The sequence below is a fragment of the Neolamprologus brichardi genome, chromosome 20, assembly GCF_056152115.1.
Source record: "Neolamprologus brichardi isolate AB-2024 chromosome 20, ASM5615211v1, whole genome shotgun sequence".
Lineage (NCBI taxonomy): Eukaryota > Metazoa > Chordata > Actinopteri > Cichliformes > Cichlidae > Neolamprologus > Neolamprologus brichardi.
Genome location: NC_142123.1, coordinates 13,362,588 through 13,384,119, shown reverse-complemented (window position 1 = coordinate 13,384,119; position 21,532 = coordinate 13,362,588). Strand labels below are relative to the sequence as shown.

At 40.9% G+C, this 21,532-nt stretch overlaps 1 protein-coding gene across 2 annotated transcripts in view; it reads left to right on the top strand.

Annotated features, from left to right (window-relative positions):
• Positions 1-21,532, top strand: part of plxnb1a (plexin b1a) — a 72,421-nt gene that overhangs the window by 26,640 nt on the left and 24,249 nt on the right. Inside the window, exons 2-16 of one of the 2 annotated variants that reach the window (XM_087833364.1) lie at positions 5,392-5,497; positions 6,122-6,986; positions 7,311-7,550; positions 8,792-8,974; positions 13,664-13,792; positions 15,728-15,828; positions 15,970-16,102; positions 16,275-16,431; positions 16,774-16,882; positions 17,408-17,516; positions 17,882-18,589; positions 19,932-20,030; positions 20,209-20,331; positions 20,688-20,781; positions 20,918-21,087. In XM_087833364.1, the coding sequence (XP_087689490.1) occupies positions 6,132-6,986; positions 7,311-7,550; positions 8,792-8,974; positions 13,664-13,792; positions 15,728-15,828; positions 15,970-16,102; positions 16,275-16,431; positions 16,774-16,882; positions 17,408-17,516; positions 17,882-18,589; positions 19,932-20,030; positions 20,209-20,331; positions 20,688-20,781; positions 20,918-21,087 (3,210 nt within the window). In that variant the 5' untranslated portion in view covers positions 5,392-5,497; positions 6,122-6,131. The remainder of the gene's footprint in view (positions 1-5,391; positions 5,498-6,121; positions 6,987-7,310; positions 7,551-8,791; positions 8,975-13,663; positions 13,793-15,727; positions 15,829-15,969; positions 16,103-16,274; positions 16,432-16,773; positions 16,883-17,407; positions 17,517-17,881; positions 18,590-19,931; positions 20,031-20,208; positions 20,332-20,687; positions 20,782-20,917; positions 21,088-21,532) is intronic. The other variant, XM_087833365.1, reaches the window with a different exon arrangement.

The window sequence follows — 21,532 nt, the reverse complement described above, 5'->3', positions numbered from 1 at the left end:
GACGCCAGCCAACCCACCACTACATAACAATGCAAGGCAGTGCTCCATGGCTCCGGGCCCAGTGTCCCCCCACTGTCTCTGCGCTGTAAAACTCACATATTTTATGGGGTCTTTGGTGGTCAGTGGGCTGTCACGGCTCATTAGGAGCTTTAGAAATGAACTTGCACAGCAGACTCTCACAGTGATTAATAAACATGGACAGAGAGAAAGAGCGACAGGAATGGGTAGGGTGAAAGTTCACAGATGAGACTGCATTCTGAGACATTTATAGAGGTCATTAAATATGCTGGGTAGCACAAACACAGTACAGTATATCACCATTTCTCTTACAATTTATTGGGTTAAACTAATTATCATCTCTTTAGTAGCCAAATCGTCCAAAAAGAAACATGAAAATATAACATTTGTGAGAAAATCCCAGATAAACTTTTGCTTTTGCTTTGTTTACATGTCACAGTTTACTTCATAGTTTCTATATGACGACCCTTTCCCCTCCCCTTTTCAGCTGAAATGGGCCAACAAGAGGTTATTTATAGGTTGCTAGACTGTGTCCCATGGCTGAATATGCTGCATACCAGACACAACTGATGAACACTGGAGATTGTTGATGAAAGGCATGAGAGAAGCCGCCCCTTTGCAGCTCTAAAGGGTGTCACTGGTATTTGTTTGACTACCAAGCACTTCTACAGACCAGATGTCATGAATAAAGCAGAGCTCAAGGACAGGAAACGTTTAAAAGTTCAAAATGAAAGTTGTTGGATGAAGTGAAAGACATGGAGTTAAATGATTTTTTTAGAAGAAGCAATCCAAATTTAATGATTGTTCATTTCATTGATGGATGAAGCGAAAATGTTGCTTATCTTTAAAAGGTCTTATACACTGACAGAAATATCCCAGATTGGACTTCCCCTCTTTGACTTTTACATCGACTACGACTGTATTTCTCACGTCTCTGTTCCTTCCCATCCCTCTCCACTCTGCCCCACACCACAGTCATTCAGTCTGATCTCATGGTAGCTTGTAGGAAGACATCACTGATGACTAGTAAGAGGAAGTTCCCATGGCAATGGGGTCGCCGTTAGCTATAAATATGTTGACCTCGTCATGTTGTCCGGTCAAAGAGCAGGTGAGGACGCCTGTTAAGAGTGGCAGTGAGAATTTGTGTAGAATAGTTCCCAGGCTCTCCATTACAGAGGCTGGATAGGCCTAAAATATCCAGCTTAACAAGTTATTAGCCCTGACACAGTAATTGTTTTAAGTTAGTTTTAGATTGGAGTAGATTAAATAGTCTTTATTGTCCCAGAAAAATTGTTCTGGGAAACGGCTGGCATAGTTCCATCCAAGTGCAATCAAATGCAGCATGCTGTATCACAACTAGATCTGCAAACACTAGACCAGAATATATTTCACAGTACGGTACACTGTACTTTACTGGATCCACTGAATGATAGTAGCTTCATTATTACGTTAAACTGTAAAATAAAAACAAACCCCTTTTAGTCTGAGCACCACAGTGTTTCTATGATCCTAATGCGAGACTTTCAGTGACAACAACCATTCTCTTACAGATGAAATCCCATTCATACGTAAACAAATATAAACCCCCCAAAAAACTAAATTTCGAAGCTTCCTCAAAGTAATCTTTTATGTTATAGCTGATTTAGTACAGGCACTAGCAAAAGACAGCTAGTGTTAGCCAATGTTAGCAAATCTTACCTATGAAGTTATTAGGAGAAGTTATAAAGTCAACTTTATTACTGTGCTATGACTAGGGATGGGTACCAGTATCCGGTGCCATCTGACATAAACGGTAGTAACCAGACCGAAAAGCAGCGCACATTTTGGTGCTTTATTTCGGTGCTTTTTTTTCCTGAGCTGTGATACACTTTAGATTCTAGCCAATCATTTTACGTTTCCGAGGATAGTAGGCGGGTCCAGGTACGTACGTTCTTTTAGAGCAGAGCTAAAATGCTCAAGGCGAAGCAGTCAAAAGTCTGGCTGTACTTCACAGAAAAATGTGCAAACTCAGCAGCCTGCAACAAGTGCTTTAAGCTGATACTGTGATACTGTCAAAGGAGGTAACTCCTCAAATCCGATGAAACACCTGGCAACGCATAGCGTTTTTTTTAAAAGCCGAGAAATGCACCGTATTTGATAGCTTGCTGCGAGACCTCACACCGAGCACAGCTACTGCGGGTGTGGTGCCTGTTGTCGGACCCGGAGTTAGCAACATCCCCCAAGAACCCGAAGAGGAGAGTCCTGGCCCCTAGCCCTGCCAGTGTAGCAGAAATGATAACGGATGATGATGGCAGCAGCAGCCGTTCTTCTCTGCGTGAGTAGCTTAATGTTGTTCGTGTATAATTTACGTTGAGTAGGCTAACCACGTTATTACATTAATGTATGTAAGGTGAACTAGCAAACATCATCATAGCTACATGCGGCTGTCTTCTTGTTTGATGGCAGATGCTCCCTTCACCCTGGCCAAAAAGGCTAAAATGACCAAAGAAGAAGTGGAAAACAGTTAAACATGAGAGGTTTTTGGACAAAGTTAGTGTTTTTTTCCATTGTTTAAGCACTGCTTCCAGCCAAGAGTGATACCATATATGCCCCATAGCTGCAGAAAAGGCTAACATTATAATCTTTTTACAAAAAAACAGCTGAACATGAGAGGTTTTTAGACCAATTTTGTGTTCTCCATTCTTTAAGCACCGGTTTGAGCACAGTTTAAGCACCGGCACCGTTTCAGAAGTACCAGTTTGGCACCGGTATCGGATAAAACCTAAACGATACCCATCCCTAGCTATGACTCTTTATGACTTATGCTTTATGCTACCTTTGAGCATGTATTAAGTTCATGCTCATGAAGCCAGGTATAGCCGTTCACACTGAGCACAGTGCCCACTAGAGGAGGTCGGGGCCTCAGGCCACCCTCAGTATCCTGCTGGAGGTCATTTTTACAGCCTTGGCAGTGCTCATCCTGTTCCTCCTTGCACAAAGGACCAGATACCATTCTTGCTGATGCGTTAAAGATCTTCTACAACCCTGACCAGCTCTTCTAGAGTAACTGCATATCTCCTGGAATCTCCTCCATGCTTTTGACACTGTGCTGGGAGACATAGCAAACCTTATGGCAATGACATGTTTATTGATGTGCCATCCTGGAGGAGTTGGACTACCTGTGCAACCTCTGTAGGGTCCAGGTATGGACCCATGCTGCTGGTAGTGAGAAAACAGTCAGCAAAAATATCAGAGGCATCCATGTGTAAAAGCATTTCTGTTTTGAGGATTGTCTCATTTTTGCCCCTCTAGTGCACTTCTTGTTAATTTCAATAACACCAAAGCAGCTGAAACTGCAGCTGAAACAACCCCCTCTGCCACTTACCTGACCAGGTAAGTAGCTTACCTGACCAGATCAGTATCTCACAAGTTTAGCTGACTTAAATCTACAGTCAGCTAAACTTGTGAAAGAATAAAGTTACGTTGAAACCAAGCACACCATTGTTTTTCTTGTGACATTACCAATAGGTTTGATGTGTCACATGGCCCTCTTCCTATTGAAAAAACAAAAGTTGAATCCAAGATGGCCGACTTCTAAATGGCCACCATGGTCACCACCCATCTTGAGGAGTTTGCCCCCTCACATATACTAATGTGCCACAAACAGGACTTTAATATCACCAACCATTCCCATTTTATTACGGTGTATCCATATAAATGGCCCACCCTGTATATTCTGATTTAAGTGTTCCTTTCAATTTTCTTTTTCTTGAGTAGTACACGTGTAGTGTTGTTAATGTTATTTCAGGATAAAAAAAACATTACACTTCACCAAGAAAATTAAAAAAGGAAATGTGCTTCCATTTGTAACATGGTCTCACGAAGCCAAAACATACATGAACACTTTTGATGGAAGTGTTTTGAATGCATCACGTCAGTGTTTATGTAAGCATATGATAGCAATGCGTGTTGTTTCAGTGGACGCGATCATTGCAAGACGTGTGTGAGGTTATGACAACACAGATGCTTTGGGAAAATTATTCACAGTTTCTTGTAGTTTCTGTTTCAGATGTTTGAGAAAATCCGTCACATGCATGAACACCAAACAGTGACACTGGTCATACTGGACAGTTCTATTTAAGAACCATTCATCCAGTAGCCGAAAACTGTTGGACTCCTGACGTCGCCCATTGGTCACATTGCCTTTTACTTTTAGGATTGCTGCTTACCTGATTGAAAACAACATGGATGTGAGGGCTGTAGGCAGTGTGAATCAATAAAACATGAGAATTTGTTTGTTTTATATGCATATTTCATGAAGACTATTCCTCCCATGTCTGTACGATTTTGAGCCCTGTTTAATAGAGTGTACTCGTTGGCTTCTCACACACAGTGTATAGTATTAGTGTATAGTGCATCATAAACCGGACGCAAATCCTTTGACAGTGGGCGTGGAGGTTATTTCTTATAATACTTCTTATTCTGCTCATGAATAAGTAAAGAGGAGGCCCTGAGACACACTCACCCACTTACCACACACACGCACCTGCTCCTGGATGGCCCCTGGTTATGCAGAGATGCGCACAGATCCACACCCATTCCCAGAGATTCCCCTCCCACCTCCCTTGTCTTTGTCCTGATTGCAGCCCCAGGGGGTAGACAGTTAGGTGAGATGGCACTGCATGTCTAATCTCTTAGAAATCTATTTGCACTTCAAGGTAATGCTGCACAAAATTGCATTTTTTTAATATCACACTCTTATTTTTCAGAGTCTGTCATTATGCTGTGTGTTTGGCCAGAAGTAATACTTGCCAGTGCTCAGTTTCAGTATTATTCATATCCCTGGTTTAGGGCTTATTAGAATCTATACATTTTTAGTGTTTTAATTTTTTTTGTTACGAGGCTTCAAATTATTGATGTTTTGTTAAGACTAGACGTGTTTATAGTAGCTATCATGAACATAAACTCTCCCTTTAGGATAAAAAAGAAGGTGGAAAGAGGCACTATTGTGCATAGGAGTTGTTTAATTCTATATGACCCTTTCCAGGGAGGTCAGTGAAAGGTCTGGGGAACCTGTTCAATAATTGAAGGAGTTTTATCTGTAATGTGAAAGCTCTCAGTGTCCATACACCACTTTCCTCAGAGGTGTTGAGTGATGGCTGTGGAAATGGGAAATGATAGGAGTTGTTTTGAATGTTTCCAGTGGTAAGGGATACTGTGGCTGCTGGCGTTTCAATTCCATTAAATGCACTCTGCACAGCGACAGAGTTAAACGCTATGCAAGTAATCTTACACGCTGGTGCTGTGACATTTTCAAGAGGGGGAATAAGAGTCACCTTAAATCTTGCTTCTGTATGTCATGAATTTGCCATTCTTTTCCTGCTTTGTGTGCAGATTGGATATCCCATGTGTTGCTGCTGTTCAGACAGATGAAAGGATGGGGATATAATTCTGGATGATAAGGTGAAGAATTTCTTCAGCTGAACAGAGAACATAAATGGTGAGATCCCATTTTTCTGAAGAAAGTACCATTTTAAAAAGGCTAAAACCAAAAATGTGCTGTCAGACGTTAATAACCTGTCTGCACCCAATGGACCCAAATCAATTTGTTCATACAAATTTCAGTTGGGCAGATATCACTCAAAGATAAATAAATAGTTCATTTGCTGTTCTAGCTTTATATTAATGTATACAGTAATGGTATAAATAGGGGGAATGACACAAAATAATAATACAGAGCCCATTTCTGTCAGTGTGGCAAAGAGGAATATCCTGTTTCAGACATAATACCTGCTAGTGGGTCCGTTTGGTGTTGGCTTTGGTCATGTATTTTCTGCAACTGTCATAAGAAAGGTACAGGATATTACTTGAAGGCATTTAGTTAAACTGTGTGCATGCTTGGAATAATCAGCATTAGTTAGAAAAAATAGCATTTTCTTGCTAGCTTAAATTCTTAAGAGGTTTTCAACACATAATATTTCTGATCTTAAACCTAAGCTCTATAAAACTCTTAACTTGCACTTTCCTTAGCTATATGGAAGCAGCTTTTAGCCTTATTAAATGCTGATGTTCAATCTTAAATATCCGCTAGTGCAAGCCTTTAACCCTTTTTTCCCATCCTCAGACTGTTTGCCATGCTACATGGGAACTCCACCCTGGTCTTACTCTTCATCCTCACCATTTTTGCCACTGTCTATGGTCGTTCCTACCCCTGTTTTTCCCGTAATGACACTGAGTTCCAGCACCTGGTGCTCCACCCCGACCCCTCTGCGGGGACTGTGTATGTGGGGGCCAGGGACCACCTTTTCCAACTGGATGGCTTAGATGGACTGCGGTTGGAGCAAGAAGAGAGGACTGGACCTGTAATCGACAGCAAAGAATGCCTGCCCCCAGTCACCGACACCAATTGTCCCCAAGCCAGAAGAACCAGTAATCACAACAAATTACTGCTGGTGGATCCTAAAGCATTGGAGTTGATCACATGTGGCAGCGTGCACCAGGGCACCTGCCAGAAACGTAGCCTGAGGTCAGTCAGAGAGGTTTTGTTCTCTACTGAGAGGCCTGTGGATACCCAGTATGTTGCAGCCAATGATCCATCAGTGTCAACAGTTGGTTTGGTAGTGCGGCCAAGTGGCGGAGATAGAACTGTGATGTATGTTGGTCGGGGCTATACCGCCAGCCACCCACCTATCTCCACACGCCACCTTTCATTAAAACCCATCTTTTCCTATGAAGAGACAGCTAAGCTAGCTGTGGCTGGGCGTCTTTCGGAGTATGATCATCATTTTGTGACAGCGTTCACACGGGGCACGTACGTGTACTTCTTATTTTACCGCCGTGACATCAAGTCACCATCAAGGGACTACCGGACATATGTCGCCAGAGTGTGCATGGAAGACACTTCCTACTATTCATATGTGGAAATTCCTCTTGTCTGCCTATCACAGTCCCATTCACATAGGAGTTACAATCTGCTCCAGGCAGCCCAGGTATTGAGTCAAAACATTATGAACACTTGTGCCTGATATCTTGTTGGTTCTTCACATTGCATCGCAACCATTTTATTTTAACTATTTTATTAGTGATTTATTAGTGATAGAATTGCCACCCCAATATTTTTGGTGGCCCCCATTTATTTCCCTTAAATAACTAGAATCAACATTTAAAATTGTGCTTTGTATTTCCTTCAGTTAACTTTGTCTAATATTAAAATTATTTTGATGATCTGAAACATGTAAGTGTGACAAGTATGCTGAAGAATAAGTGTTCATCAGGGTTACGCTGACCCTTTTTCTGTGCCTTTGTCGGAACAGGTGGGACACGGGCCGGGTCTGCAGGGCGAGGATCTGCTAGGAGTCTTTTCCACCAGCACCAGCCCCACAAACGACGATCCCTCACATGAGTCAGCTCTGTGCATTTTCTCTCTACACGAGCTGGACAGATACATCAACTCAACCCGTGACCTCTGCTACACCAAAGATGGGCGGGGGGAGGGAACAGGAGAGGCCTACATAGAATACGAGGTCAAGTCCAGCTGTGCCAACCTGCCCGTGGTAAGAATACAGGAGTAAATGTTTTGGGGAGCACTGACCTGCTTTTGATGTCGATCTTTCCCGTGAAAACAAATATTTTTTTTGAGCCTTTGCATGCTCATGTGAACCTTTCAGATTGCTGAGAGAGAACATCCTTAATGCTTTGTGCTAGTTATAGCAGGAAAGCCTCACAGTAGATACATTAAAACTCTCTATCATAAGGACTTATTCCCTGATGTCAACCCATACCTCAGCTATATTGACTAATCTGATGTAAGTGTTCAGCGGAAGCCAAAACAGATACAACCATGTAACGAAGAATGACAGGACTGGTAAGATTAAGTGTAGTAACAAGAAGAAGTAGTGACTACATATAATGGATGGATGAAAGTGAAGTAATGAGGTCCTTGTTGAAAATCCCTAAGGTCTCTAAAGCCCCAGGAGTAGTTCTGCCCAGCTGCAGCCATTCAGAGACCCTCTCCACTGCCCTGCAAACCGCTCAGGTCCTGCCAGCCCACAGAAGCATTTAATGGGATCGTTAGGGATCAATAAACCAAACTACCCTTGAATCATCTGTGCTACTGCTTAATGAGCTCTGACAAGGAAGGACGAGACTTCTTTTGAAAGCCACGGGCATAAGAAAATAGAGAGGGAGAGAGGGGAAGAAACAGAGACGTGAAGAGAAAGCCTGTGGAATATAGTGCAAAAGAGGAGGAAATGAAAGTAAGGAAATAGATGAATGGGGAAGATAAAGTTGTATTAAATCATGAAGTTCCCCTCCTAGCAATGAAACGTTATCATTATTTTCTTAATAAACAAACTGAGCAAACTAAAAAAAGATCTCTCATTCTACCCACTCCTCCTCGTCCTCCTCATCCTCCTCCTCCTCCAGGGCCAATTATCTAGAAGCAGAGCTCGGAGACTTAGTGGAAAAGCGGAATTTGGAGTGGTTGCCTTGCAAAACCAAAGGAAAGGAGAGACTATGTCTCTGAATGAGTCTGCTTTAATCTATGGTGCAATCCTCTTATGATGTATTAAGAGGATTCAGAGGCTCTGAGGCAACAGTGGGAATATAAACTTATTTGCTCTAAGGCTTTAGATGTTTGGCATGACTTAAAACAACAGGGGAAAAATAATAGCTATATTTGAAATGTGATATAAAAATTAAAATGTAGCTTGAAATTGTAGCAATAAAAGTCTCTGTTGTGTTTATTTGAAGATGAACCAGCAAGACAAACTCTCTATCCCGTCACATGTTTTAGAATACCCTGAAGGCATATCCCTGCGGCTCCGACCACACCCCAAGTCCAATGGCAAACAGGGAACCGCTGAAAGCTAAACCCGCATGGCACACCTCATCTGCCCGTCTCACCGCCGTGGCAGTCAGTGTCAGGGATGGACATAGCATCGCATTCCTGGGAGACTCCAAAGGGACCCTTCACAAGGTAGCTCAGACTTTTAGTTTTTGTTTCTGTGTGACCTTGGAGAGCCTCCCCCGGCGTGCAGAGTGGGAGGCAGGGAGAAACCCCTGACTCATGGAAACATTTCTACCAGTTTCTTATTAACCCGGTGGTCTAATTTTTCATTCATCGCGCTCACAGAAGTGTCAGGGCTTAACTGGATCTGTGTCCACGCAGGCCTGCCTTTGTGCTCTAACTTGTCTATGATTCACATCTCAGCAAAACACACCTTACACCACATAAAACACACTGAAACACACAAATCCAATTTCAAAGATATTTAATCCAAGTCCACGCCAGTTCCCATATACTTCTACATCACTGTGTGACTCCGGCCTGGAAGATTCCTATCATTCCAGCATTCACAGTGTTCCAACAAACACAGGCTAGCATACCTTTGTGATCCCACGCTTAACGGGTTTGCTTTTTCTTCTGCACACTGCAACATGTTGGAGACAGGGTCTTATTTTGGGGGGTTTTTGTTGGAAAGTTTCGTCCAGAGTAGATTTCTAATATGGTTCTCATATTTTTATCAAAGTCTAAGTGATGTTTTCAGCTCTTCTGTACAAAACAAAACAAGAAAAGAGAACGCTTCTACCTTCTGAACAACATCTGCATAGATGTGATAGTTACATGAAGGGATCAAGATAAGAGGATTGCAGACACAACCTGTTTTGCTCTGTTTGTGTGTGTGTGTTCTTGTGTCAACTAGAGAGAGTGAGACACAGAGCCAGACTTAGTACTTTTAGGTAGCAGATCAAAGCTGCACTCAACGTAGTCATCTGAAAAAAGCTATTGTAACAGGATTAGCGTATCACAGCAGGACAAATTCCACAGCATCCAGATATGGGACTCCATTTTAGTGCATGTTTGTGTTTCAGAGGAAAGAGGCTGACAACTGGTGACCCACTTTAAATGTAATACTGCAGTAGTATGTTGATGGTCTGTAATTGGTGTAACTGACTTGATTTTTGTGGTTGTAGTCAGCAGGCTTTACCTGCGTTGCTTTGTTGGAATTAAAAGACCATTTCTGCATTTGCCTAACTGCGCATATTTGTTTTCACACCAAGGTTTCAATAAAACAATCGATACTGCTCTTACATTGGTACATTAACTGTGGAGCTAGAGCTGGAGGTTGTTTGGCTTACGCGAGCATTATGGATGGAAGCATAAAATGGAAAACATAACAACGACCATCTTACTGCTTCCTTGTTTAACTGGTACAAAAACCACACTGAACGCTGAACATGTGGGAACTCGAGTGCAGGAAATACAGTACTTTTCATCAGGTTGTAATTATATTTATTCTGTTTATAAAATTTGCAACTTTGCAAATCTAATCTACGCCGTGCTATCGTGTTCTTTTTAGAGAGAAGAGGCTTTCTTGCAGCAATTCTTCCAAATAAGCCATGTTTGTTCAGTTTTTTAATTATGCTGTTAAGAACTTCAACATTTACCTGTATAGTCTGAGATGAAGCTCTCTGGCTCCTTGCAGTTTGCCTGAGCAATGAACAATCTGACCTTGGGATGAGTTTGCAGTAATGTGGTCTTCAGTGAAGAATGGCAGACGTCTTGAAAGTTCTTTCTGTAGAATGAGGGACTCTAAATTGTCTGTAAATGACCTTATGACCCTTCCCACATTGATGGGAGCAACAATTGCTTCTCTAAGATCATCGTCAATGTCTTTTCTCCTTAGCAGTGTGTTACCCACACACATAAATTCTTCAGACAGGCAAACTGCTGAAACCTCTGCTTTTATAGAGATGCTCACACTTGCTAATGATTCATTAATGTGCATTTGATTAGGAGCACCTGCCTGCTACTTACCCTCTTATTTCCTGTAGAAGCAGTAAAGGTGTGCTTAGGTTGTCAAACAACACTTTTTAAAAATAATAATAAAATGTGTTGTTGTCCAAACAGATTGTCTAAGGAGCGTGGAAAAAAGGTCAATGGACTTGTATCAATTTCTTGAAGAGATATCACCTCTCACCTAGAGCTGGGCGATATGAGATTTTTTTCATATCACGATATGTTTTTTTAATTTCAGGCGATAACGATATATATCACGATATAAGCCAAATAACTATATTTGTAAGTAAAATGTGAAATAATCAGCAGCTTGTTTTGATTTAAATATTTATTTCCCATAATAAGTTCAACAGGGTAGATGTACATGAAACATGAGACTTTTTCAGATAAATAAAGGCAAATATTGCAAACTACACAAAAGGCAGCCGCTAAAGCGTTTAAGTTTCAAAATAGAACAAACAAAACAGGCTACTAAATTGTCAATTCCACTTAGAAACAAAATATTAATTCTAAAAATAAATCTTAGTTTGTTTTACAGAAGAACAGACAAAATTGACTAACTTTTGTCAATATCAAATAAACTGAGAACTAAAAGGAAATTCTCAATCTCTCCTTGTTGTATAGCTTAGCTTTTCAAACAGTTTTAACAGTTACTTTAGTCTGACAAAAGCCGAATGACGAATTAGCGGTTTCAGTCAGAGATTGAGCATAGTTTATTGTATTTCCAGACTTGCTTTCGGCACAATTTACAGTGCGCGCTACTCTGTTTGACTTGAAATAGCCGAAATACCTTCACACTACGGAACTTCTATGGCTCTTCCGTTCGACAATCTCTCCGGCATTGGAACCATCATCTGTTTTCTCTTCGGTAACCTTCAGTCACGCTCTCGGTTGATTTTTCTCTAGTCGGCACACTCATTTCCTCCATTACCCGGGCGGCACGGCGGCTGGCTGCTTCCCAAACAAATACACATGTGAGACTTGGCACTTGTGCTGTACGTAACAAGTCACGTGACATAACGCTGCGGCTGTGATTGGTTCGGCTCTGCACTACTTAATTTGGATTGGCTGTTTTGTTTTTGTTTTTTTAAGAGGACAAGAGCGGTGAGGCCTATCGCAATAGTTTAATGTTTCTATCGAGAAAAAGTTATTTCGCAATACATATCATTATCGTTCTATCGCCCAGCGCTACTCTCACCTAAGGCTTCTTCGGGGTTGTTCATTTAATTTTAAGACTAGATTATTTGTTATTAAGTTATAGATTTGTGAAGAGTGGGTACATTTTTTTCCATGACTGTAGATTCAGAATTTTTTAAATTCTTCTGACAGTTGGTGCTTAATTTGGCTTATAGTCTCTCCTTTCAGACAATGTATAAGGATTGTGTTGCTGAATGAGTAAATAACAGTCTCAGGGTATGAAAACAGAATTAGGACAGGACTCATTGTACAAACTATCTTATAAAGACGATGGGCTAGTGGATGTATAATTCTGAATGAATAATGACATTTTTAAGAAACAGTGTTTGTGATTTCTTTGCTGGCTTGGGTTTTAGAGCCACAAGTGAACATATTTTTGTTGAGGGCTGACTACAGCTGTCTACTGCAATAGACAGACACAGACACCTATTAATTGGTGCTAAAAGACTAGAATTTCACTAAAGTGGAGCCAAAGCATCTTGGAAAGGCTGCATCACACAGAGGGCCGTGATATTTGTCAGATAATTCCATTAATAACGATCCACCACAAACACGGTCAAAAGGTCCAGTTCAGTGAACGAAATAGCTGAGATAAGTGAGTCCCATCAGACAGGTGTTGGCTACACAGCCCTAATTTTAAGTATTAACAAATGGGTGAGTGATTACGAAAAAACATCTCCCTTATTGGTGTCAGAAGGGGGAAAATTAGGTATAGACACTTGAAAGATGGATGTTGGATATTTTAACATGGAGCTCTTTGGAGATTGACTTGCTTTCAGAGACAGCCTTCAGTGTGCATTAGATGCTGCTCTGGGCAATTCAGTATTGGCTTTGTTTTTCAGGCCTGATGATTGCCACTTAATACCTTAAAGAAGCATTAGCGTGGTGGAGATACAAGCCACCTGGACGTCTTGATGATTAACTTCCTTGTTTTGAATAAGCAAGTGGAGCAGTGGTGTTCCTGAATTGGTTTATGTCAGAAGTTTCAAAATAAAAGTCAAAACGGGATGGTGTTGGTCGCTATCCTGGAAGTGGTTTTTTTTTAATCCCAGCAATAGTAAAATGACAGATAATGGAGGAACATTTAATTAAACATTGGTTTACTGTTAAGGAGCAGCAGGCTAGAGTCAGGTTGTTGCTCATAGCTAGCTGTTTCCAGAAGATGGCCTGCCATTTTCAGCTTTAAAAAAAGTTTTTATGATGGACACATCTCTTTAATGTTCCAAAGTCACAGAGCATTACAAAGCAGCTTCCCATGCCATTATGTGTTGAGTGCATCCTCTTAATGGGATAACTGATTCTCCATTCTGTCCACAGTGATCTCATTAACATGAAGTAACATGAGAGTTTGAATGCCTGGGAATTGCTTAAGCCAGAGGTGTCTTCCTGTACTTCATATTAGATTTGACTGTGTGATAATCACATTCATGCCCACTTCTGCTGCGCTCCTTTGCAAGTCTGATTTGATTTGTGTTTGAGTTGTAAGCTGAAGAAGGTATTCGTTTTGTCTTTTATTTTTTTGCCTGTCTCAGTTTAGTCCTGCAGTGAGGGGAATAGATCACGCTCATCCTTTCTGTCCTGGAAATTCAAATCGAGTTGGACTGATATTTGCTACGTCATGTATACCACGAATTCTATGTCTTGTGCTTTTCTGCTATAAACGTCCAGGTTTATCTTGGCCGAGATGGCACTGTGGAGGTATACGAGAACACAACGATCCACCCCAACTCTCCCATCAACAGTGATCTTTTGTTGGATCAGAATGGAGGACATATCTACATCATGACCAAAACCACGGTAAGTTTACAATGAATTATAAACACTTTAGGATAGTTTTAGGTTCCCCATATTTTAAGTCCAAATATTCAACAGCTGCAGGGTTTTTTTGTTTTTTTTTGACTGAGTATCCCCATTCAACCACTCAACCAGATGTCTCCATACACGAGACTGAACATGGATTGTAATCCATCGTCAACACTATTTATTGTTTGTCAGAGTTTTTCAGGCTTTGCGTCTTCCTCAAGCTGTTTCTCTCTCACTAATAAAAGAGGATAACAGAATATAAGCCAAAGAGTAAAAGAAAACACTGAGGCCAGCTGGCTGTTGAGGTCAAAGGTCACTAACCCCACTGTGAGTTGTACAACAGTCTGCAGGAGGTGTAAAGTCGCTTTTAACAATGGTATTGATCAGAGAAAGTGGCCTCCATTGTGTTGGCACACTCCCTACAGAGTGTGTGTGGGTAGCTATAGATGCTGATAAATGGACTTGGGGAAACTGCAAGTCTATACACAAAATTGATTCTGTCAGTCCGACACCACGGAGCACCTGGATGTAGCGCAGAAGAAGTTACATTTACTTTGCAAGCTCCTTTGACTACAATGACCTGGATGACTGAGAACCTTCACAGACTTACATTTAGCATACACATCAGAGGCAGGTCCAGTTTCCTCATATACATCGCATTTGTCACGAGACTGCTGGTATATTTGCATGCGAAAAGTGAAGTTCAGTTTATGGTAGTTATAAAAAAAATTATGTGGTTAACCAATGCCAACAATAAAAGGGATAAAAGACAATATGTAAATAGGAGAGTTCCTACTTCCTAAAGTTTCTTTTTCATAGTAATGTGTGACAAAGATAGCATTAGCATTCCTAAATCCAAGCTTCTTTTTCTGCATTAAGTTAAAAAAGTACATAAATAAAAACACACAGGACAGCATCAGCCTTGCGTCAATAAATAGTATTACTTTTTGTTATATTTCCTATCTTTAGTGCCTGAATTTCTAGTTAGATTAAGTTTAGCTGTATTATTGTAGGGTCATTAACTTACAATATAAAGTGCCTTGAGGCAGCTGTTGTTGTGATTTGTTGCTATATAAATAATAAATGGATTGAACTGAATTAAATGTCCAGTAGATGTTTGTAGGCGAGCAGCCAGTGTAAATATTTGTTAGCTAGTCAGCCGAGCTAGCTACTGACTCATATTGGTCTGGCTTGAAGAAACGGGACATACAAAGGGCCATAACACTGTTATTATAGTTACTGAGACAAACATAGTGAAATGTGAAGCTAAGATTAGAGAGCTAGAGATTAAATATCTCGCTTTGTACGTGTCGGTAAGTATGGCAGATTTATTTTGTAATGGGCAACTTAGCCATCTTTAGTAGTCTGATGTGAATAAAAAGAAAATATAAACACAATAAAACTGTCATTACAAGCTGAAACAAATATTGAGTATAACATTCAAACTAGCTAGCTAAAGATTACATGTATAGCTAACTAAATATTTAAGAAATGTTTTTATGTCATTTTGCCATAATTTGTCTTTATATACATTTTCACTAAAGCGAAGCAATTATCACATTGAAAACCAAAGACAACCTCTTCAGTATTTGCCACAGTAATGCAATAAACCAATTATCCAGTCCAAGTTATTACATTGTGGTTGCCAGTTTGATGAGTTCCCAGGGACTCTGATGCAAGTTAGTCTTTGTCAAGCCTTATGCTTATAAAAAGCATTCACATTTTACCACAAGATTATTGACTTACTCATGATTATCCATGTTCACATATAAACAATTTTTTGCTTTATTTGAAGCTGAAGATTTTATATAAAAAAAGATTGGTTCACTTTAAAGACTTCATAGGATTCATAGGACATTAGTGCCATTGTTATCTACTTTAATCACCTCACTAGTTTAGCCTTACTTCCTCTTTCTCTCTTCATTTCAGGTAGAGAAACGTCCAGTGGCAGAATGTGGGGATCACTTAGACTGTCAGTCCTGTCTGTCTGCCAGAGACCCCTATTGTGGCTGGTGTGTCCTGGAGGGACGGTAAGAAATGTATTATTATTATTAGTATTATTATCATCTTAATTTTCCTTTAAGATATAGGGAGATGTAAATGCATCTTTACTGTGGCCATGATTCTCTTTTCTGATTTTATCCGATTTTCTTACATGTAACATTATTCAGCTGTGGTCAGCGGTGGGAGTGCCAGCGAGGATCTGAGCAGGGTCACTGGTTGTGGAGTTTCAACCAGACACAGCAGTGTCTCAGTATCCAGCACCTCAGCCTCTACAATATCAGCCGTGGAGAGGAAACTGATGTAATACAGGGGGAAAGGGGCAGCAGATTGAAGCACAAGATTACTTTGTTGTTTCCAGTTCTTGAATTAAACCCTCAATGGGTAGAGTTAAAAAGTAACCATTTACTTTAATGAAATGCCCTCTTTGTCTCTTTTCCTCCTTTCTTTCTTCATACTGTCCTTTCCTATGTAGATTACAGTGTCAGTAGAAGGCCTACCCAGTCTAAAACAAGGCGAGGCCTACTCTTGCTTCTTCCAGTATACAGAAACACCGGCCTTGCTCACTACTGCTGGTGTGATATGTTCCACCCCTGATGCCAGCAGTCTGCCCCCCATTAGCCATGGAGATGGTGGGTGTTGCATCCACTCATGTAACTCATGTAAATAGTGGCTGGAGTGTTTTTGGACTGATTTACAACTTGCATGTATTTGTTTCTAAGTGGCAATGTGAAAGCTACTTCCTTCTAAAGTGCAAACAATAGCTAGTGTCAGATGACAAAGATACATGACATAATTCAGAAGGTTTTACTTACTATTCTCTTTGTAAAAGCAAAGTTGAGGCTGCCCTCAAATAGTGTCCTCCAGTTGCTCACTGAGAATTTCAAAGAATTTGTATGTAGTTACTCCGTGCACATTTTTGATTTATTGATCAGTCAACTTGAAGCTAACGTGTCCTGGCTTACTTGTTGCAGAGTTTGTAATGGTTACCTTATCGCTGCGCTTCATAAATGTCACGGTAGCAGAGACAGAATTCACCTTCTACAACTGCAGCTTGGTGCAGCAGCTGTCTGGACGCAGGCCGTGAGTACCTCTCTAACCAAGACACATGCGTACACACACTCACATTATTAAATCTAATTTGGCAAAATGCATTAGATGCTAGTAAGGTGTTTCCAGCTTGTTACTGCAGTAAGAATGCCTGTTTGCACATTAGGTGTCTGAGTCTCAATTGTTAGCACTTTGGCTTAATTAACCCTGTTGTGGATACGGACATGGACAACTGGACACACCATGGCTAAGTAGCTATTCCTGGTATATTTCTTTGAAGTCCACCACCTGGGCCACTTGTTTAGTCGGTGCATTGTAACGGAAATTTTTTAGTGAAGTCTGCACGGTCACAGAAATAGCCCTAACCTGATATTTCCATAGGAATTGCTTGAAATTCATAATAATTTTTATATGTTTCAGTTACAATGATTATTTTCTTTGTTTGTATAGTAAGTGTAATGTAGCGTTGGGTTGTCTGAAAGAGTCTGATTGTTGTCATAACAGCCTTTTCAGAGATTGCGATCATGTTTTTTTTAACATTGCTGTGTTCTCTCCCAGATGCCAAGGGTGTATCAGCAGTCGTTGGGGGTGTAACTGGTGTATCCACCAGCATGTCTGCACACATAAACATGTCTGCACAGAAGGAGTGACTATCTACAACCAAAATGTGAGTCTGCACGACACAGAGACGGCTTTTAACTGTGCTGTGTATATAGATTCTATAAGGGGAAACGGATAGCCTAAGAGTGTTGTTTGTTTTATGAGCATTTATCATACTGCTTTTTGCACCACACATACCAATTTTTGCATGCATTTTCTGTTGTTTGTTGTAGTTCTGTTTATTTTTTTGTTTACTGTCCCTGTTCTATTTTTTGTTTTACCATGAATGTTTTTATGTTACTCATAAGTTACTCCTTAATGTTTTTTTGCTTTCACCTTCTGTTTTATCCTAATTTGTCTTCCCCATGCTTCTTTTCCCTTCTCCTCCCCCTCCCCCCTTTGCTTATTCACTTGTGTTTCCTCATCGTCAAGTTCAAACCTCCAACCCCCACCACACCAACACCCAGCAGAAAACTGACCCCTCCACCTCCTACTGTCCCGACTGCTACAACAACAACTACTGCAACAACACAGCCACCACCCACAGAGACATCTGCTCCCACCACTACAGCTGTCCCCACCACTACAATCAAAGTAATGCCACCAACAACCCCCAATGCTGACTCCATCACACCTATTGGCCTCCCTACAACTTCTCCCTCTGTCAGGACCTCCACCCGGGTCCCTACGGAGCACACTGAGGTCACCACCATAGGCTTCTCCGATGTGGGAAGAACAACAAAGGGTACTGATGAACCTACCAGAGGTTTTTCAAAGGATCAGCTCACTGATAGCTTAAATATCACACAAAGACACACAGTCACTACATTACCCAGCAGCACTAGTCACCACACAGACTCTCATTCTTTTGAACCATCTGGTGGATCTTCCTCTGAAATGAGCATGAGCGCTTCCAGTGAAGTAACCCTTTTATCAGACCCGAGAGATTCCAAAACTCAAGAGAATGACTCACCACTGTGGCTGAACAGGACGACGAACCCAGAGAGTGAGGTGGTCTCAACAAGTTCATCTGTCATTCCGACATTTGTATTGACACAATCACCTGAAACAGATATTGACCTCAGCTTTGATTCTGGAGAGAACTCCCAATCTGATTCTACAATTGACTCTTATTTTCTGGTGAGTGCCAAAGCCAGAAAAAGAACTACTGTCACAAGTCACCAAGAGGAACCACTTAAATCAATATACATTTAGGGGAATAGGCTTATTTGTCTCCTGTTGACGGGTGGAAAAAAAAATCAGTGCCATGCACTGTGAAGCTACACGTATCTGGCAGTTTGCTTAGCTGAACAGACAGCTTAAGTTGCTCGTACTCACTGATTTCTGTCTATTAAAGCCTCAATATTAGCATTTTTACTACCCCCAGGAGATTTTGAGGAAAGAGCTGTCAGCCAACTGTAGCTAGCTTGGTTAGAAAGGTGTGTGTGTGTGTGTGTGCGTGTGTGTGTGTGTGTGTGTGTAAATAAATAAATAAATGCAAAAAACAAAAAACTCAAATTGCATCTACCAAAAATACCCTTTAATAAGACCAGGTAAGCAAATAGTTCTTATATAGTGCTTTTCTACTCTATCTTGAGCACTCAAAGTGCTTTACACAACTTGTGCATTCACCCATTCGCACAAGCACTTTTTTCTAAGTTCCGCCTAACAGACTAGGATCGAACTACCAACCTTCCAGTTAGTAGGTGACCTGCTCTACCGCCTGAGCTACAGCCACCCCAAGTTTAAGTTTAAAGCTTTACTCTAGATGGTTTGCAAAAGGTGCCAAACCAGCAATGACTGACATTACTGGAATTGTTTTGAGGTTCAGTGGATTGTCTATCATCATATCATAGCTGTTAACATGTTGAGCACTAGCATAATATTACAGTGCTACAAGCTAAGCGGCCGTCCCTGTGCTTTGCTCATACATCTTATGTTGCATTGTGGGACATGTCTTTGTGTTGGTCATCGTCTTTTTGTTTCTCTTCGTTTTATATTTTGTTTGCATTTTTTCAAGGACAGCAACGTTTTTTATGGGATTTACTTTTCTTTGACAGCTTGTATTTCAAAGATGAACAGAAGAATTCTTATACATAATATACATCATTATCTATAGTAAGGGCACCATCTTATTTTTTAAATGGACAGTTTAGTGGGGTTGTTCTTAGTTTGGTGGATGGAAGTAGAATGTGGCTTGTCCCAAACTACCTTTTGCCCATTGTCTATATCAAATTTGTCCAAATCAGAGTAAAAAATATGAACTTTTAAAAAACAAACAAACAAACAAAGGTGTCCAGAGCTGGAGGATTAATTAGGATTTTATTAACCCTGAAGATTTTAGTTCTTATAGATGTTCAGTGAAAGAAAAAAGAAATGAGCAGGTGCCTGCGTAATATTAAACGTTGTGGGCAGGATGCACATGCAGGTCTATAAATGGCTGTATTGTCTGTATGTGTAAATGATTTTGCCGTGTCCTCAGGAATGCCCGTGTGTGGAGAAAGTTCAGGATTCTCCTCTTCTCCCTGTCAATGTTGAGCGGAAGATCACTCTGGTGGGACAATACCTAAACCTGTTTCAGGTTTGTCTCATCCTTAAATCTCAACATATATTCTCTGTTACATATTTTAAAATTGAGATTTGTTTCACGTTGTCAGTCAAAAACACTTTTAGAAACTCTTTTGTGTTGATACCAGGACAGATAAATTAATAATGTGTTTATTTTGGAATGTATTTGTGGGTCCACTCTGTACATTCAGGATGAAGATTTAAACTACGAATGTGTACTGGACATTGAGAATAAGTCAGTGGTAGTGGATGCCTCAGTGCAGCCGGATACTGCAAAGCCATCAGTCTTCTTTATCACCTGCCAACCGCATCAGGTCAGATTACTGCAAGTCTGAAAGACTGATAACTACTCTGATTGTCTGTCTCAGTGTAACTGAGTAAACGTCCCGTGTGTGTTTGTACACCAGTTTCAATAAAAAGCTGCCTTTAAATGATGATTTAGAAATACTTTTTTATTAATGATAACCTGTTTAGCACAGCCAACATTACAACTAGTCCTATGTTAGACCAATAAACGAGGGACATGTGCTGAACGACGCCTGTTTTTGCATCAGTGAGCTTCATTAGCTCTCAACCAGATAACTGGACGTACGCTGTAACAGCTGTACACATGGTTTGCATCACACGAGCTTGTACACATTATTCTTTTTGACTGCTCGTCTTGTTTCAGTATGTGTACTCAGTCTCGCTGGAGGAATACCCAACCACAATCAATGTGAGGAGAAAAAACAACTTCCTCATTGACAGCGCTGAGGATCTGTATGGTGGGTTTGCATAGCTGTGCATAGTTGCAGTATAGACAACTGTTGTTTAGAATACAATAGTTTTGTGTATAGTGCATTCATTTCATATTTACTACTATAGTGCTCTCTGTTTACTTTATACCCTCTCTTGCTTCAGTGACTCTGTTCAATTGTTCGGTGGGGCGGTCAGACTGCAGCCGGTGTCGCACAGCTGACCCCAAGTATGGCTGCGTTTGGTGTGGTGGGGCCAGCAGTTCTCACTGTGTGTACCAAGACTCCTGCACCGATGAGATCAAGCACACCTGCCCAGCACCAGTCATCCACTTTGTAAGATATTTCTACCTTCTTTCCAACACTTTACTCACTTTCATTAAGTAGGGCTGAAAGGAAAAACAAAAAGTCTTTCGTCACACATGGGGCTTTGTTAACTCTCATTTAACATAAAACTAACATAACTGACAATGTAAATTCATTGTTTTCTACTTATCTGAAGCTGGATTGTGATGGCAGCAGGCTAACCAGGCTTCCAGCCACACTTTCCAGTTCTTCCTGGGGGATCTTAGAATGAACTGTTCTATGGACACAGTTCTAGAGTTGGATGTCTCGAGACCACTTTTTCGTGGTCTTGGTCTTGTCTTGGTCTCGACGGACTTTGGTCTTGGTCTCGACGGACTTTGGTCTTGGTCTTGTCTTTGTCTCGCTGTCTCTGTCTTGCTTTCTCAGATCGACATAGTGTTCGGAGATTTGGAGTCAACCATCGGCGGAGCGCGGG